This window comes from Vanellus vanellus, assembly GCF_965231255.1.
Source record: "Vanellus vanellus genome assembly, chromosome: 1".
Taxonomy (NCBI): Eukaryota; Metazoa; Chordata; class Aves; order Charadriiformes; family Charadriidae; genus Vanellus; species Vanellus vanellus.
Window position 1 is genome coordinate 41,154,012 of NC_138905.1, and position 19,455 is coordinate 41,173,466.

The following is a 19,455-nucleotide window of genomic DNA, read 5'->3' on the forward strand; positions in this document are numbered from 1 at the left end:
CTCGTAGGCAACATGGCGGCGCCTCCGAGCGGCAAGGTAACGGGGGTGGGCTGGGCCCGAGTCCCGCGCCGGCGGCGGTGGCTGTCGTCCTCTCCCCGTGGGGGGTTGCCCTGCTGTGTGCGGCTCTGGGAAGGGAGGGGACGGCCGGGCCGCTGCGTGGCCGGGCGGGGGCCTTTCCTCCCCGCGGTGCGCGGGTGCGGGGTCTCCTGACGGGGCCGCGGGGCCCTGCGGCCGCGGACCCTCCCGCCCTCGGGCGGGCCTGGCGGTGGCGGGAGGCCGTTGGCCCTCTGCGCCGCCTTGCGCGGGAGGGGGGGTCGCGGCCGGCGGGTGTGACGCGGGCCTTGCCTGGGCCGGGTGCGGCGGTACCTCCCAGCGCCTCCCGCCCGGCTCGGCCCGGCTCGCCTGCGGGCTGCGCCGAGAGGCCGCTGTCCGCCGGAGGCGGGCAGCCCCGGTGCCGGGAGCTGGCCTCCGCAGAGCAGGCTGTGAGGCTGAGCCGGAGGGACGAGAGTTGTCCCGGTTACGTGGCCGCCTGTCCCTGAGCGGCTCGCAGACGTTACTGGCCTTTCTGCTGGCCTGCGCGCTGGTGGCACGCGGGTGGCTGCCCCGGGGCGGGTACAAAGCCTTGCCAGTCGGATCGTTCGGTAATGTAAAGGTTTTTACATGCCGCCGAACCTTGTGGAGGGTTCCCGAATGAAACAGTAGAGCTTGACAAGGATTCAAATGTCTGTCCTGGTTTGAGGTCACAGGAGGGGAGGTATTGGGAACCATCTCTGCCTCCCTCCTCCCCCACCAGCAGACTCGAGTTGTGTCCATATGGCTTTATTGTAGAAATATTTTTACTCCATAACTCCGTTTTCTAAAAGTGTTACTTCACCGTGCCGGGCTACTGAACATGTGGACCCTTTATCTAGGATTTAAAATCTCAGTGTAGTGTCTGACTGTATGTAGCCAGGGTTAGAGAGTGATAGTCTTCAGTTTCACATTTCCAGTATATGGCAGCAAATGACGGTTTCAGCTGAGGGGTGCATTTAGCTAGCAGGATAATTCAGTAGAGATCTCACTTGTGCTAGTTTACCATATCTGTTTCAACCAGAACTGGTGGAGCAGGAAATTTGTTTAGCTGGATTTGTTACAACTTAAAGATGAAGTTTTTTATTGCTGTTAGGTGCTGTAAATGTAAAGATTGCGTGCATGAAAACTGGATGTACCTACTGTCCTCCCATCTGTTTCTAGCGACACACATCCAGTTTTCATGTATACAGAGAAAAGTTACTCTTCTGGTTTTGCCCATTTTAAGCTCATTCCAGTAGTTTCTTGGATGATTGTAAATATTTTGCAGTGGGTTTTTTTTTCCACATAGGTTTATATCAGGATCTTCTTCAGGACTTTTTTCCTGAAAGTAGCTATATTATCATAGTTTACATGAGAGGCTGAAACTGTTGTGGATTAGTTGTTTGTAAATTTGCTATGGATTCATTGTTCCTTTAAAAAAAAGTCTGCTAGCTTGAGACTAAATCTCTAAGACGTTGCAAAACTCCATTTCATTTATTCCATGTCCACAATACTAATGCAACTTGTTAATGCAAGTTCTAATTCAATACCATTCTTTGTCATTTCTCTTGATACAGAGAAAAAAGTGGTAGTTGTGTTTTCTCAAACTTCATGAAGTGTCTGGGCTGGTTTGAAGTTTCAATGCTCTCAGTAGGAGCAGTTCCATCCTTCTCTAGGTCTCCCCACCTGTGTGTTGCACTTCTGCTTCTTGGATACTGAACTCATTTGATCTCTCGGTGATTTGATTTAGCAAGCCAAAATACTACAGAAAACTGTGTGTGCTTATTTTTGGCTGGGATGGTTTTCTGTTGGTCTAGGGAGCACATTGGATCACAAATTGTTCCTTTAGATGGCAGCAGGATTTTAGAAGGGCTCACAAACTAGTGAAATTTCACTCCAGGTGGAATAAACACAGTGTAAGTTGGTACAGACTCAACATTCTCAGTTAAGGCATTTAGCACTTTGGTGTTTTTGCAAGCTATGTGTGTCCTAAATTAATTGCACTTTTCTTTCTGGGTGTGCAGTGTTGTAATGAGGTGTTTCAGGTGGTAGACTTCTCAGAGAGTAGTAGGCGTTAGTTTGTGGGGTGCTTTAGTCTTGCTTGGCAGATCTTATCATATGAAAGTAATGTATATTAATGCATACGTTCTTTTCTGCAAAATATTACACAAAGTAATTCCCATGGAATGCACATGGCAATATATCAAGCCGCTGGGATAGCCTGCATTGTTTCAACTTTCATGAAATCTTGTTTCAGCAAACCATATAAGGTTGTGGTTTCTACTATATTTTTACCCTGTTTGCCTTCCCCTTCTCTATCACCTTTTTTTTTTTTTTTTTTTATTTCCAAGACATCGTTAATACCAGTGGACTCACAGCTCAGCTATTTCATATTGTCTCTGGTTTCTGCTCCATACATTAGTGGGATATGAATTATAAATTTGGCTACCTCATGTAACTGTATAGACTACTTTACTTGGATTTTTGTCCTATTTGTTTTTTTCTTAGTTTCATATCCTGGAAAGTTCTTTTCAGTGTTTTTCTCTATATGGTTTACTCTGTTCCAGAAAACTTGAGTTGAGTTCTGGAGTCTTGACTTATTCTTTATTAATGACCATCTGCACTAGAAAGGTGTGAGCTTCAGTGTTTTGTCCTTTAATAGAGTTGCCATTTTTTTCTGCAAGTAACTTGACAATAAGGTGTTTTTTTTTTTTTTCAGTGCTTTTAAATTTATGCATGAAAGCAGGTATATTTTCTCTCTTTTTGTTGCTTAACAAATAGCAGTCTGCTTTCCTTATTTCAGAGAACTGACTCTGGACTCACCCTTATAACAGAAAACTATATTAGAAAATGAGATAAAAAGTTGTGTATGGGGAGAAGTAAAAACTTCAATTTTAGTCTCTTGGTATATCAGCTATTATTACAGCAAGTCTAAAGACAGTAATGATTTTTGTTTTATGCACTTGGAGTTCAGAGTATCTTCAGCACGTGGACTGTTGAGATCTTTCTCAAATTACTAATTGGCACATAGGCTGTCAGAGAAGTTATTTTTCACTTGCTGGTGCCCTTGCTCTTGAAGTTAAAGCTTCAGAGCTTTAACTGGCTAAACATCTGAGCTTAGACCTGAAGCTCAGATGTTTGGCCAGTTTGGCAACTGGAAGTGTTTGAGTAACACTGTAGCTGCTACTAAACAATATTGTAAGTGACGTAATGTTGGGGGGTAGGGTGTGTGTTTGTTGAGGGGTTTATTTTTGTAGCCAGGACAAGCAAAGAGATTTAAAATAGTCTGTTAAAATTGGCTTTGCATCCTTCTGGTAGTTTGTTGGCACAGATATAGTGGATTAATTTAGGTGTATATATATTCTGTGTTGTAGGCAATGTCTTGCTGCACCTTCTACTGGTTAAATTTGGGGGCACAGATACTCCTATACTATGCATTGTTGTGCCATTTTATTAAGCACTTGATTTAAAATCTTCATTATAACTTTTTCAGCCTTTATAATTTACCATATACAGAATCATAATCCTTTCTGAATATATTGTACTTCATAGGTTTTCTTTGTGAACAGAGGCTTTTGCCTGTCTTTGCCTCTTTTGAATTTAGTTAAGGTTTCATTATGCTTAAATATAAAGCAGTTCACTGATAATTCTGAAATTTCCATATATTCTTTCTGTTTTCTGTTCATTAGATTTCTCTTGCAGAAGTGTTCACAGCAGAAATAGCATGTTACCACCTAAAGCTCTTATTTTCAGTGCCCCAAATAGACTTGTATTTTCACTGATATCCCACTGTTGCTGCATAAGGAGAAGAAATGCATTACAGTTCAAGAAATCTTCAGTGCACCTAAGGCAGAACTTGAAAAACTTACTGTTGTCAAGCAGGAAACCTTTCTTATGATATGTCATTCCCGATGTTGCGAGCTTTCTCGTATTTGTCACAACATAAACAATAAATTTTCCCCCGCTTAGAAACTTAATGTTTGGAAGACTTTTAGTCTTTTAAGACTAGCAGGGGCTGAAATTTTACTGTCTTAAGAAAAAAGGTTGAGCCATAGACTCAGCAGACAAAAGGTATGACATATATTTATTAAAATTCAAATGCTAGAAGTTGTAGGATATCTTCCATGGAGCAGAAGATCGTGTTGGTCAAGTAACGTTAGCTTGATGCTTTGCAGAGCACTCAAATGTGCTGGTATCTGGTCATTCAAAGCAGACTGTTGTTGTAGTAGGTACTTTGACGTGCCCAGTCACAGTTTAGCAGTAAATGTGTGAATAAGCTCTGGGGAAACCTCAGCTATTCCAAAGAGGGAGATGGAAATTAAAGCAATATAATGCAGATTTTTAAATTGAGTTATGTTTCTTCTAACTTTAAAGCACAGCTCTAAACTAATGTACTTTCTTTTGTGGATGTAAGGTCTCTCAGGACAACAGTTGCCTAAATTCAATTTATTTTATTGGCATGTAGTTGTTTCCTTACTGTTTTGCATCTTGTTCTGTTTACCTTCTGTCAGAATCAGAAAATAAGATGCTGTGCAGCTGCTATATCTGTTGTTAATGTTTGCAGACAGACCCATTTTCCCTTAATTTGTAGTCTGTGGAGCATTCAGACTTTTACTCAGTCACTTTCTTATGAGCACACCTGCTTGCTGCTTCAACTATTGAATCCACAGTGAATCCTTTACCTGATTCTCTAATGTGAGGGAAAAATGAAGTAACTCCTATTGAAAAGTTGTTAGAATCAGGATTTGAACAGTGCCGTAATTGCTTAATGGCCCCAGAGCAGTAGCTGATTCACTGTATAAGTGCTGCAAGCTGGAGGGCATCTTGGCAGAGCGATGCTGGCCCCGAGCTGTGCTCCGTGGCAGAAAAGGAGAGTGACTTGGATAAGAACATGGGGAGAGAGTGTGTAGTGTCTGAAAGATGGGACTAGCTAATCAGCTGGGACAGTTGCAGTGCTTCTCCATTCTCTCAAATGTCCTGCGTTTGGCAGGTTGTTGGGTGTGTGACAGGGGTAAGAGCAAGAGTATAAGGTATGAATGATCAGTGCACATGACGTCAGCTGGTGCGTAGGTCCCCAGTACAGACAGGGTGGGAAATACATGGGTGAGGAGGGCAGGACCACCCTGTTCCATGGTAGGCCCAGGTCCTAGCTCTCCCTTTTTTGTTTCTTACACCTCATTGTCTTTGGGTGCTGTGTTGTCATCTCTCACTAGCTGGTAGCAGAGGGCTGTAAATTGCCATCAGATGGCAAGCATTTAATCCCAAAACTTTGCTTGTGTTCTAGCACGTATTGTAATTGTCAACGTGGTATGCTGAAGGCTGCCTGCTCGTGTATGGCCCTGGCAACAAAAAGCTACAAACATTGCCTATTGACTGCTCATTGTTTTCATTTTAGAAAGTTATTTTCTGCTAGACATGGAATATAAGTACTTGAACAGTTTTCCAATGCCTTAACTAGCATATGCCATGACATGTAAACTAAGCCTGCATCCTACTACTTCCCTCTGTTTTTTTATAGTAGGTGGTTAGACAACTATTCCTTTGTGCAGCTTTCCTGAATTTTGTGCTGTGGTTCCCTGTTTATACAGACCCTCCATTAATATATGAGGTGGAATAGCTGTGGTCTCTGTGCGGCACAGCACTTTCAGTGACTGACTAGAATGAATTGTGAATTTGCCTTTGACTTCCGTAGCGCCTACGGAAAAAAAAGAAAAAACAAGTCAAAGTGGCTTAGCAGCGTTTGTAAACTCTTGAATCAATTCCTAGCTTTTGGTAGGATTCTAAATCAAATACACAATGGGTCTAATTTTCATTCTGTAGAACTGGAAAAATAAATGTGGTGTAAGTTATGCTTGCAGACTGCAGGCATGGACTTGCTTGACAAGCAGGAAAGACGTATGAACATGAGCTTCTCAGGTACGTGTTATTTCAAACTTGAAATTTTGAGATTATTAAAAAGCAGTACTTAAATCATACAAACTTCTTTTTTTCCTACTTTATCCATCATTTTGTAGAAAAAAAAATTGTCATCTGAGTGTTTTTATAGTGATAAGTTTCCTTAAGTACTCATGCTTATGATTTGAAACATTCAAGTATCTTAACGATACCATAGATGGATAAATCTGGAAACTGTTTTGCATAGAATGAGCTTTGAGCTAGTAAGATAGCTGAAAACCTTTGAGTAATTCTGATACATGTACAGCTTCAAGACTGAGTGAAAATTTGTTTGAAATCAAGTAGTTTTCAAAGTTGTTTAGCTCCTGTCACATTACACCTTCATTTGCTTTAGTTGTGTTGGTATGTACTTTTGACAAACACTTCTGTTCTTTTTTCTTTTTTTTTTTTTTTTTTTGTTATTGTGGGCCTATCAAGGTCTGGCTTTCATGCATGTAATAACATTTAAACCTGAGGAACATGCATCTCTGTGGAAAGTTCAACAAATGTTTGCAGATAGAAATGGAAGAAAACAGAACTACCGTTGTTTAAATCTGTAGTTAGGCCTTTCATGGCTGGACAGCTTTTTTGGCCTCAAGCAGCTAAGCGACATATGATGCGTTTCTTCCCTGGGGTTCTGTTTCCATGACCAATTGGTTGACTGTGCAGAGCACAGGTTTCTTACTGGGTGGAAGGGCTGTAATACTGGTGTGAGGAATACCATTGGGTTTTAATTAAAATCTTAGGGACATGTTGACTTATCTAGTCACCTGTGGTGTACACTTATTTAAGTGAACTCTGCTTTTTTTCATGATGGGCTTATTAATATTGTGTAGACTTAGAGGAAGAGTGATGACTCTAATCATATGAAAAGAAAATGAAAGATTGACCTTGACTCCACCTACTTTTCACCTTTGAAAAAGAGACTGTGATGAAACATGTAAAATAATGAATAGTACAAAACCAAGATGAGCCAGTAGCTTGCTTTTCTGTCTCGTAATAGAAGAAGCATAATCAACTAACTGAGCAGATGACATTCTTAAAACTCTTGAATTCTTTTACACAGTGGATAATGAGGCCTTTCTAGATCACACACCTCTGTCACTGAAGCCAAAAAGTTACTAAGATTTAAAGAAGATTGGGTTGCTTTTTTATGCAGGGGGTGTTGACAGGTAATACTGATGCAGGTTTTAGTAGGGTTTGGGTGGTTGTAGTTACTTTAACTGCTAATATGGGGGCAATGGGCTCATTATCCTGCCCTGCTTATATCTAGTTACTTCTGCTGTCTCCGTACATACCAGGATCTCACTACACAGATTTTGCGTGCACACCTTACACAGGTCCTTGCTATTTTAGTGATGCTTCTGATGGTCTTCCAACATTTGCTGTCTGTTCCCCCCCATCTTTTTTCAAGATACCTATCTGACATGTTCTGCTGTAACCTGCTGTTTAGGCAAGAGGCAGTGTATTCTGCTATTCCCTGGTTTTGAAATGTCTGTTTTCCTGGCTGCTTAAGAGTTCCATGTGTGGTGATGAACCAGATGTTTGCATGATTGTTGGGCTGTGGAGGCATGGAGCAAATACCTGGGGGGGCCACATGGTGTGTGGGGTTGAGCTACACGGTGTTATAGTAGTTCTCTACTGATGGATGGTTTTGTTTTGTTTTGTTTTGTTTTTTCTTTCTTAATTCAAATTTAACTGTTGGTATACTGTCTTTCAACTTGATACTTTCCTTAGTACTTATTACTAGTATGTGTAATTTAACGTTACTTTCCTTCTTTGAATTGATTAATAGCTTGCCAGTGCTGTAATACCAGAAAACAAAAGTTACTGTAAGAATACTTAGTAGCATTTTTGAATTTTCAGCATGTTAAGATCATTGTGTGAAATACAGCCGCCCAGTATAGTTAATCTTCAGGTGCTACCACTATAACACCATATTCCCAAAATCAGCTTATTCAAATTCAGTTATGTAGCTATCTTACAAAGTACTGCTAAACAGAGCAGCTCAGTATTTCAGATAATTCACAGATGGTAACTTCCAAAATGTTTTGCAGTGGATTAAGCTGTTAAAGCACTTCCTAGATAATCTTTTGTAAGATGAATGCCATATCTTTCTTCAAACTAGTTACATTATTGCATCTTCTAGATTCGCATCTGTGTGACACAGCTTTTTTCTTCAATGACATAACTGAGCTTTAAAGTGCAATATTTTAATATTAAATACTTGATAACATTTAGAAAAAAAAATATACGAGATCGCACCTGTTATTGGATAAGAATAAGTCCTAATAGCTTAGCCTTCTGGCTTTTTGAACTTTGAGAAGTTTTTCTCTTGAGGAACAGTAGGAGGGAAATAAGTGGCACTGTGGTGAGAAGTCCTCTGTTTTACAGATACCCTCCAAACTTCTGAGCATGTTCTCGCTGCTTTGGTTTCATTGCCTGTTTCAGTGGAACACGGGGCAGGGAGCTGGAACTGTTATGAGGAGCAATGTAGCGTTTTTCAGTTGCATGACAACTGTAGCATTGCGAATATGTTTTCTTTTCCTGTGAAAGGAAATGTTTGTCTTTCTGAGAGATTAATAGATGGGAAATAATAAAAACAATTATTTGTGTACCTTATAGAGGGAGAAGGTATGCTTTATGATACTGACCAACATTATTGGCAGTAATCCACTTCTGCCAGTATCACTGTGATACCAATATTTTTTTTCTGGAACAGCTGTCCCAGTGATTGTTCACTTTAGTTCATACTTCTGACTAGTTGTGGTGATAGATCAGGTTCACCTAACTAGAAGTTAAAGTCTAAATTCTAAAGTTGCCTTGCTTAACCAGGGAATGAACTTAAAAACAGGTATTTGATAGAAATAGAGGGAGGATCTTTTTTGATAGAAAAGAGAAAAAGCTGTAATAGAGAAGAGGAAGGAATGTTTGAAACTTGATGTTAATAATCCTTCAAGAGGGAGGTTATACTAACTGACCTCTAGAGGTCTCTTCCAAATGATATTTCTGTGATCAGACAGGACACTTCAGAAATTCCTTGCTTGTGTAAAGTGAAGAGAAATTTAAGAAGTAAATCTACAACAGAAAGGACAAGTTAACTGAATTTGATTGCTATTTTTGAGCTCTGTATTCTTGTCTGTCTAGTTAGGCTTACATACCTAAACTTCTAGTTTACTGACCTGACAGTAGACGCGATGATTTTAAAAATCTGACAAATGAGTAAGTTGAGAAAAAGAGATATTATATTTCTTTAGTACTGAAATATTAGTATTGCTCTGATTAGCTAAGAATTATTAGGTTTTGCCTTTAAAAATACTTATTTTTAAGGCAGTGTTCACAGCTCGCTTTGAAAATTAACATGGTTATAAAAAAATTACTGTTACTATTTGATGTATTTCACTTTCAAAAAAATCAAAGTTTGGTATGTTAGGGACTTTTCATGCCTCTTTTAGGGAGTTGTTTAAAACAGAAGCCGTTTATATTGTTTATAGAGCTTTTATGAGTATGTATAGCATGTAGCTTTGTAGAGTCTGTTGAATTTTGACAGGCAAGAATTCTCTTTTTTTTATTTTTTTTTTTTAAGAGCAGAATACTGTGAACAGTTTTTGTGAATGCTTAAATGCAAAAGTTACGTTGGCAGTGTGTACTCCCACAAGTCTCTCTTATCTGACTGTCACATATTATACCTTTGAAATGGAACCTTTACCATTCACCCTGAATCTAGGATTGGATCATTATTTAATCGAAGGCTGCAATTTTGGTGGAGTTCAATTTTGTATGCTAGACAGTCCATTTTTAATTTAAATGAAGCTTATAATTTCAACATGCTTAAATGGCTAGTGGGGGAAAGGTGGACTCTGTAAGAAAGCTTTTTAATGTTTTAAAAGCTGTGTAGTATTTCCATGTGAACCTCTGCCGGCTGATTTAAAAAACAGTAGGTATTGAATGCGTTTTTTGATTTACTGGTGAAGTAATAGTAGTCGGTGTATTACTTAGAGAGTAAATTTTAAAAGTTCCATTTTCCGTTGTTTCTTGATTTAAGTGAAAGACTCGGGTCTTGGGGATGGGGAGGAAGGAAGGGTAACAAACCCCCTAACAGGCTAGAGGTGTTCGCTTCAACTTATGCAGTTGAGTCAAAATGATAATGAGTACCACAGGAGAAACAACCTTAAAATCTTGGTTTTTATTTCATTACTCACTTTGTTATAGGTTGTATATGAGCAAGAAGGAGTTTTCATTCATTCATCCTGCGGAAAAAATGATGACCAGGACAGCTTAATACGAGGAGTATTACGTCTCATAGAAAAGGTATTTGCATAATATAGTTATGGAAACTTCGTATATTTGTTGTTGAAGCATGTAACATGTTTGGCAAATCTAAATGTCTTTTGAAGTATAGGATTTCATAAATGAACAAACATCACATAACGTTTGACATCATCTGCATAATTTTTTATATATACATGTAAGTTGCACCATAATCATACCATAAGTAAACAGGTATATGTACTTTGTTGTGTAGTATTGAATTTTTTTATGATTGATTGTATTGTAGGAAAATGAAGTAATAGTAGATTGGAGGCCGCTGGATGATACTTTGGATACTTCTAATATCCTCTGTGCTGGAAAGGTAAGTTTGTTAGTTATCAGTGTTCGTTATTCTGTTCCTTCAAAGACTTTGTTTTGTGTTAACTTATGTATAGATGATCTCATAATTGGGAGCAAAATCTATTTATGTGATTATCATTGGTATTAATAGCTACATGTAGGAATCATATTTGTGGACTGCAGTCCAGTTCTGATTATTGGGATACATGTGTAGGTGACTGTATTTAGTTTTTACTTGAATCATAGAATGGTTTGGGTTGGAAGGGACCTTAAAGATCATCTAGTTCCAACCTCCCTGCCATGGGCAGAGACACCTCCCACTAGACCAGGTTGCTTAAAGCCCCATCCAGTGTCTTGAACATGTCCAGGGGTGGGGCTTCCACAACTTCCCTGAGCAACCTGTTCCAGTGCCTCATCACCCTCATAGTGAAAAATTTCTTCCTAATATCTATTCTAAATCTACCTTCTTCCAGTTTGAAGCCATTCCCCCTTGTCCTATCACTACATGTCTTTGTAAAATGTCCCTCTCCAGCTTTCTTGTAGGCACCCTTCAGATATCAGAAAGCTGCTATAAGGTCTCCCTTTGGTTCATAGATAAAATAGAAGGGAACTATCTGTATGAATAGTAAACACCAAGTGAGTGTATCATGGTCACCAGTCCCCCTGTGTTTACTATGTTGTAGTCTGGTGATTCACTCCTCATAATTAGACTCAAAACAGAGATGTACTATTCTAATGCAAAATAAAAATAGAAGTCTATGGAGGTTCCAAGATCCATTGGGATGTGGTGTTTAAGCAGTATTAAAAGGATGCGACTAAAGAAGAAATATTTACGTTTTACATTTAAATAAAAAGCTTGTTATATTGGTAGAGTCTGCAAGAGAGGCTAGGATGTTTTAGTACCATGTTGAATTTATTAAGTAAAACCTCTTTTGTTAGTCTTAAGTCAAAATTTCCTGGGTTGAACTGTACCATGTTTCCTAAGATTTTAATACTACAGATTCTTTCAATCTGTGAAAATGAAGATGCTCGTTCTTCTTGAATCTGAGAAACTAACTCAACTTTCATGCCTTGCTTTTTGATAGTCACTCTTTTTTTTTTTTTTTTTTTTTTTTTTTTTCCCCCCCTCAGGATTCCAGTTCTGTTGTGGAGTGGACTCAACCTCCTAAAGAAAAATGTTCCCGAGGAGCAGACCGTCCAAGTAGTTATGAAGCAGAATGGGACATGGTCACCACGGTCTCTTTTAAAAAGAAACCTCATTCAAATGGAGGTACTTAAAAAATAAGTGTGTGTGTGGGGTTGATGTTTTATTTTTTGCGTGTGTGAACTTGTAACTGAAGAATTGCCTTTCACATACAGTAAAATGGATTTTATTAGGAATTGAAAAGCTGGGAATCGTTTGTGGTAAGAGGTGAATCTCTGGGTGTGAAAAGAAAAAAAAAAAAATCACAATGGAATAGCTGCCATCTGCCTCCAATCTGATTTTTTTTCTTTAAATTGCTAGAGAATTGTATTGAAAATAAATGTTAAATCTAACTTCTTGCTGTGACGATCATTAGATGATGTAGTGGCTTTGGGATCTTGCATTGTTTCAAACAAATGGAATTGGAACTAGGTGTCGTGTCAGAAAGGAAAATGAAAAAATAAATGGTTTACTACTCAAGTGCCTTTCGCTACTGCAACAGCAGGGGGAGATTGAATGTACAGTTATGCGGTACATGGGTCTTTTTTTATAGAGTCTTTTTTACTTTAGCAAAATAATTTTGTAGCTACATCATTTTTGTTACAGTGTCTCAGTAGATACGTTGTAAAAAAAAAAAAAAAAGAGTGGGGGAGAAAGGACAGTGACTTTCAAGTACTCTTTTTTTTTTTTTTTTTTCTCTCTGATTCTCCCGTAGTATTTTTCTTTATAATACTTGTTTTCCCTATATTATTTCTCAACCTATAACTGGGCTTGTTTCACCATATCTGTGATGGTTTTAAGTGTCATCTATGTTATGTATGAGTGCAGGGTTTGGACTTAAGGTTATGAATGTTTTTTTTGGGTAAAGCACAGTCCTTGCTCCTAGAATGATGTGTTTGAGAGGAGCTTTTAGCACTGGCACGATATAAAGCTAAAACCAGCATCTCTGTCAGGCATAGGATGGTCTATTACATCACTGGTTTGTATTGATTTTTCATCTTCAGGTGTTAGAGTACATCCTCATCCGAGTGAGTGTACGTGAGCACTACTGACTTGGATTGTGCTTTCACCACTTCTTGCTTATTTCCAGTTGCTGTAATTTGATGGGGGCAGGCCAGGGGGGTTGCCAGATTTCCCTCCAGGCGTGCTGGAAATTTTGTGTCCTCTGGTAAAGTAAAATTTAATCCCTTCTCTTTAAGTGTGTACAGTCTTGTACAGAGTGTATACATGCTTGCACAGTATGGGAGAGAGGGATGCGTGGGGAGATTTTCAATTCCTTCTCCCTTACTTTGGTAGTAGTCTTACAAGACGTGGATAATACTGTGTGCAATATATTGCATACAATATTGTAACGTATCTCACGTTTAGTTTAAGTAGTACTTCCTGGTGGAGATGATGGTGGGATTCTGCTTGCTGCTGGAATTTGGTACAGCAGTTTTAACTTTAACTGCTGGATCACTTTTATAAACTGTAGGCACAGCTTTAGGGAAGCAGTCTGAGGGACTTGCTTGTTATTTTAGAAGTCTGTAGAAGAAGAGGAGGCACAAAGAGAAATCCAGAAATAACAGTTACAGTAGTTATGGTACACATTTTATTATCAGAACCAATTCTGGGGTTTGGGTTTTTTGAACAGTGACAGATATGATGCATTTGTAATTGCCAACACTGGAAGTCAAACTAAAATCATGTGGTAATTTTGTTTTTAAGATGCTACAACTCATGCAAATGGAGAAAGCAAGTGGTCGTTCCTGTTCAGTTTGACAGATCTGAAATCAATCAAACAAAACAAAGAAGGCATGGGATGGTCTTATGTGGTGTTCTGTCTGAAGGATGATGTAAAGCTTCCAGCTCTTCACTTTCATCGTGGAGATAGCAAGCTATTGATTAAATGCCTTGAAAAGCATGTTGTGCTGAATGAGTAAGTATCAGACAAGTCTTCGTTCTGATTTAAATATGGATTAGTGGTTTACTTTTTTTTTTAAATTTTGTAATGAACTTCAGATTAACGCTTCCTGATGTGTTTTTTCTCTTCCCATTTTTATTAGTAGAATCAATTTTCAAGGTGAGCAAAATGGTAATTTCACATATGCATTTGGAATGTAGGCTGAATTTTTAAAATTGTTGGATCAATTTATGAACTAGTATAGAATCTGGTAAAGTGTTATTAGCTCCATAATACCTCAGTAGCTCCCTCTAGTGGGCACATAAGCTTCTCATAAACACTCAGTGTAAAGTTAAACCCTTGTTCATGAACCACTTCTATTAAATGGGATAATTTGTGTTAAAATTTGAGGTCTTCTGCTTTATGTGAAATATCTGAGTATTGACATCAGTTTGTGATGTAACTTATAGTACTGTCAACTAAATCAATTTGCATACAAAAGTTTTTTCATCTGGAATTCTGTTCCCCTGTAATTTCTTGCTGTGGGGAATGCTTCACACTCGGTCTTTACTTTTCAGATCAACTTTCTGAATGTAAACATAGTTAGACCCTATCATGGTGTTAAATACTTGGGTTTTGTTGTGTTACCTCCAAGTTTTTCACTTGGATAAAAGCCTTCTTGATTGGCACAGCATAAATGCAGAATAAAAATAAAATGTTCTGCTCTCACCATGTAGGCATAAGTATAATTTAAGAAGGCAACAGGGTAAATAAAAGTAGGTGGAGCATGAAGAAACAATGAAGTGTAACGGGTACACCTGTAACAGGTGTAACATCAGCGTAACAGGTATTCTCTTTTCAAAAGTATTCTATTATCCCTTGCAACGTAATATTCTGATGACAGATTTGAAGGTGGATAGTGAAATGTATGTGCAAATCCTTATAGAGGGCTCTTATGTTGGTAGCATCAACAAGGTCAGAGTTGCCTTTGACAAGTAAGGAGGGCTGTTGCTGAGTAATACTGTTGGGCTGGAGAGCAAGCCAACAGGACATGAGGGTTGTGTATTCATTGTACTGATTTGTGAAAGGCAAGTGACAGTGTCAAGCTGTGGTGTTGGAGCTGGTGATAATCACAAGTTTTCAACTGCTTGGAGAAGGTAGCATGGGCAGTGTGACCAGTTGGTGAAATGGTACTGGCGGTAGCATTGTATGCGAGCTTTTTAAGGGGAAAATTCAAGAAAACCAAAGGAAGAGGCTATTAGGGGGATGAGATAAAGGTGTAAGTACGAATATTCTCTGTACAACTGTAGATTAGGAAATACTGGATGGCAACTTCATCTTAAATGCTGAGGTTTTTTTCTTCTAGGTTCCCTTTGAGTTCTTCCTTAAACCTCCTTTCATTTTGTTCCCTAATTTCACTACTTCTGCAGGTGCAGGGGAATAATGCTATCCCGCCATCCCCCTGTCTCGCTTTGCTTCTCCCCAAGGAAATTTTTCTTTTTTAAGCATCCTGTTCTGTGTTTACCTATTTGTTGGTATCTTCCGACTAGTTGCTGGTAGGCTAGGGCAGGTTTTTGAGTATCAAACACTGGAAAAACATCTGTGTTGCATGGTGAGTTGCTAAAAGCTTTATACCCTATCTATGTAATCTGTTGCCTGTGTACTGCAGCAATGTATTTCAAATTTTCTAATTCTTGTAACATGTATTTAATGAACAGGACCAAGTTCTAAGTAGGCTTAGTGAGTACATTTGACAGTGCAGCGTACTGATTTGCATTGACTTAATCAAAACTTTGTTATGGTGATTGACTATCAACTAGAAACTTTAAAATTTTAGATGAAGATTTTCTCATATTGTTTTTCCAGTTAGTCCATTTGAGGCTTTAACAAAAGCAATTTAGAACTAATGAGTTCATGCTGCTTATTTGAATATATATGTGTGTGTGTATATACACACATGGAAAGCAATAAGCAACAGAAAAGTTGATAATTAAAATGTGGTACTGCATCTACAGATCTGTAGTTACAGTTCCACTAATTTTGGTGGAGTTCCATGTATTTAATGTTGAGACACATGGACTAAGCATATTTTATATTTAATATTTTTTGTTCTAAGGCATAAAACATTTACAAGAAGATACTGCTCTGCTATGTAACAAGTTGTTCTGTCTTTTTGTATTCAGGAAGTTTTTTGTATCTTTTGACCTTATGGTTGAAAATTTTGGAAAAAAAGCCCCAGGAATCTAAACTAACATACCAGAATACCTTCAACCATTTTATGAAGTTGGACACCTAAGCTCCTATAAGTCAGACATCTAGGTTCTGTCCAGTGTTTGGTTGTCAGTTTGTTTGCACATAATGTTAGGCAGTTTGTGTTATTAACAACCATTATTTGTAGTTTCATTGAGTCATGTGCTGCAAAAAATTATATTCCACATTGCTATGTAAAATCAATGCTTATTGGTGAGTCACTGAATGAAAATAAAATGGGTGGTGATTTTGGGTCCTGTTTCAAACCCTGTCTCTTTCAGATAGTCTGAGGTGAGAGAGTGGGTGCTTACCATTCTACCTTTGACGAGGTGGTTTTTTAGTTCTTGTCCTTTCTAGCCTCTTGCCACGTGATATGGACATTCCTCTTGGGACAGTGCAAAACAGTAGCTGTCAGGTGGGGAAGAAAGAGTTTGAAGAGAGGCAGTTATGTCCTCGCATGTCTGATTTTAAAAGAAGGCAGTGGCACTGGGTTTTTGCAGTCTGACCCAGCAGCTGTGCTCTGCAGGGTCCAGGAATGCTTATCAGAGTTTCCTGCGAAGATAAGACAGGGAAAACTTCAGGTGATGTTCAAGCATTCAGGACATGCTGAGCTGCATATTATTGCCACCTCGAACAGTTCTAAGCATTGATAAATGCAACAGCAGATACTTTGGGAACTTTAAAGCAAAAAGCTGAGACAGCTATGGAAATTAAATTGGAATGAAGTTAGGCATTGAGCTGAGCAGGAACTGCCAGTTTTAGTTTTCTTACTTAGATTCCTCTCTTCCAGTTAAGTTCTGCTTCTACCACCAAATTTATTTTCTGTGTTCTAGTAATGAATTACGATGTGGTTTTTTTTGCTTGTTTTGTTAAGGAAAGCAAAAAGAGCAAGTATGCCACAAAAAGTTGTGGAAATGGTAGGTTTCAGTCTATATATGTTTCTGTTGCTTCCTAATGGTATTTATGCTTCAATACATGATATACCTAAGCTTACAACCTCTTTTGGGAAAAGATGTTTACTCAGCTTTCTGGATGTCATAAGGAAATATGTGGCAGCATAATTACTTGTTATGCCAACTTCTAGCTTATAATATATGGATATTGATGTTAAGGCAGAAAGTTTAGCTTTTCTCTAAAATACCTTTGTCATGGGTATTTTCTTCCTCTGTTCCTGTTACCTCAAAAATTTTTGCCATTCTCTAACATCATTCCTTATAAAATGTCACATCATTGCTGAGATGAGTGTGTGTGATGTGAGTAATAAAGATTGTGTGCTTCCTAGTTTGGTCCTATTGAGAAAACAGTGCATGTACGGATGACACTTTCTAACTTGCAGTATTATGAGTAAGTGTTTATTAAAGTGTCTAGCTCACAAATTTGTTTTGAACATTACCCAAGTAGCTGTTGATACCCAACTGGCTCTCCAGAAAGAATGTTTAATTAAAATGGAGATACAGTACAAAGTTTTTGTTCTTTTAGTTAAGGAAGACATAGTACGTGACTCAGCCTTGGCCCCTGTGCTGTGCGTTAGCAAAAGCCAGTTGAGCTTCATTAACTGTTGCTGCCTCAGGACGATGACTGTGGTGTCTGGCTGTCTCAAAATGACATCTCTTGTTGCATTTCATATCCGTCAGTGTTAACAGTGTCCTGTCCTGTTGGAACGGGAGAGAGATAAGGCTTATTAAAGTTCTTATCTTTGACTTTAATAACACGGTAGATGATGCAGATACTAATAAAAATAAAAGTAATTTTTCTTTCAAAGACTAGAAATAGTGGATTTAAACTTTGGGAGAGAGCAATAGAGAGGTATTTTATAAATGTAAGTCTGTGTGATGAATTAGAGTCAGATGGCAAAGTGCTCGGCTTTCCTCTGCCTGGCTACCAACTCCGAGGCTTGAATGTCAGTCTGGCTTCTGAGGTGTTCTCTCTTCTGTCACACATTGAGCTGTAAATTGTAAATTTGAGAGCTGGTTAGTGAATTGATGGGGTATCTGTGCCAAAGGAGGGGAGAAGGAGGGGTGTTTATGGGGCTGGGAGTGTGAGAGCAAAAGAAGAGATTAAGAGATTTTCATTGGTTCCAAGTGACAGGACGAGGGGCAATGGGCACAAGTTAGAACACAGGAAGTTCCGTTCAAATACACGGAAACAGTTCTTTACGGTTCGGGTGACAGAGCACTGGAACAGGCTGCCCAGGGAGGTTGTGGAGTCCCCTTCCCTGGAGATTTTCAAGACCCGCCTGGATGCAGTCCTGAGTAATGTGCTCTAGGCAATCCTGCTTTAGCAGGGGAGTTGGACTAGATGATCTCTAGAGGTCCCTTCCAACTCTGATAATTCTGTGATTCTGTGATTCTGTGAAATACTAGGAGCAGCATGATTCCACTGTCTTTGTTATTATCTTTTTCATCTGCCTGTGCAAGCCTGTCAGAAAAGCAAATGTTATTGAAGAAGAAGAGTGTACAAAACAGTAAGTTAGGCCAAATTTGGTTTGTATTCATTTAGCTTTTGGAGTCTACACAGAAACGCATTTGCAGGGCTGTACTGAGGTGGTTCAATTTCACAATACAATGGCTGTGGTGGTTTTTACTCTCTTTTCAGTATGAATCTTAAAATTATTCTGACAGTAGCTGTTGTAATACTGTTGGTTAGAAATTTGTTGATGTGCTTTCATACATTGAAAAGCAGTTTGTATTCCTTAATGTAATGTTTTATAGGGTGCCTTCATGTAAGATTTGCTAGTTGGTAGAAAGAGTTCCTTAACTGTGTATGGTGACATGGGCTCTTTTCACATCCTCGATTATGTTAAAGGAGTTTCAGCATATGGGTGTTTGAGGCTGACTGTGTCTCACAATTTCCTTTCCTGTGTTATCTCTTTTTTTTTTTTTTTGTCCATTGCCAAATATAGAAAACTATAGTTGAAGGAAACTTTGTTTACATGTGGGTGACAAAAGTTATCTTCCAGAATAATTTCGCAAAATCATCATGATTTTTCAAAGAACGAAAGTTTACAATTCAGAATTAATATGATGATGACTAATTTTGTAAAAAACGAAAGTCCTGTTTTGTAGTGTGTTAGCTTGTGAACTTGTGCCAAGAACTAAGAGTGATCTTGCATCAAACCTGTTTTCTGTGCACAAAACCTGAAATGTGACTTGAAAAACTGTAAATGTTCAGTTCTTCCTGAAAATGTTTTTTGATGGTATTTATAGAAACCCTTTTTAATTTTTGTTTTTTTTCAGATCGCCACAGGATAAACGGATTCTTCTTGTGAATTCTCAGAACAAGTCTCTGTCTCAGTCTTTTGAAAATCTCTTTGATGAACCATCATATGGCTTATTACAAGTATGTATTATCTTTGAACTTTTTATTCTGAAGACATTTATTAAAAACCCTCACCCTACCATGTCACACAAATATTCCCTGAATGATTGCCATTGTAGAAACATTGATTGTATCTTAAAACAAACAAATGCCTATAGAAGGTATGCTTACTTAAAGTTATTTTCTGTGTTCTAATAATTTCTTAACTTCCCTGTGGTGGTACTTC

At 38.6% G+C, this 19,455-nt stretch overlaps 1 protein-coding gene across 1 annotated transcript in view; it reads left to right on the forward strand.

Moving 5' to 3' along the window:
• TBC1D15 (TBC1 domain family member 15) overlaps positions 1-19,455 on the forward strand; it is a 36,502-nt gene continuing 17,047 nt past the window's right edge. The window contains exons 1-6 of the mRNA XM_082498167.1: positions 1-36; positions 10,198-10,296; positions 10,544-10,618; positions 11,728-11,866; positions 13,487-13,697; positions 19,148-19,250. Coding sequence (XP_082354293.1) covers positions 13-36; positions 10,198-10,296; positions 10,544-10,618; positions 11,728-11,866; positions 13,487-13,697; positions 19,148-19,250 — 651 coding nt within the window. The 5' untranslated portion in view covers positions 1-12. The remainder of the gene's footprint in view (positions 37-10,197; positions 10,297-10,543; positions 10,619-11,727; positions 11,867-13,486; positions 13,698-19,147; positions 19,251-19,455) is intronic.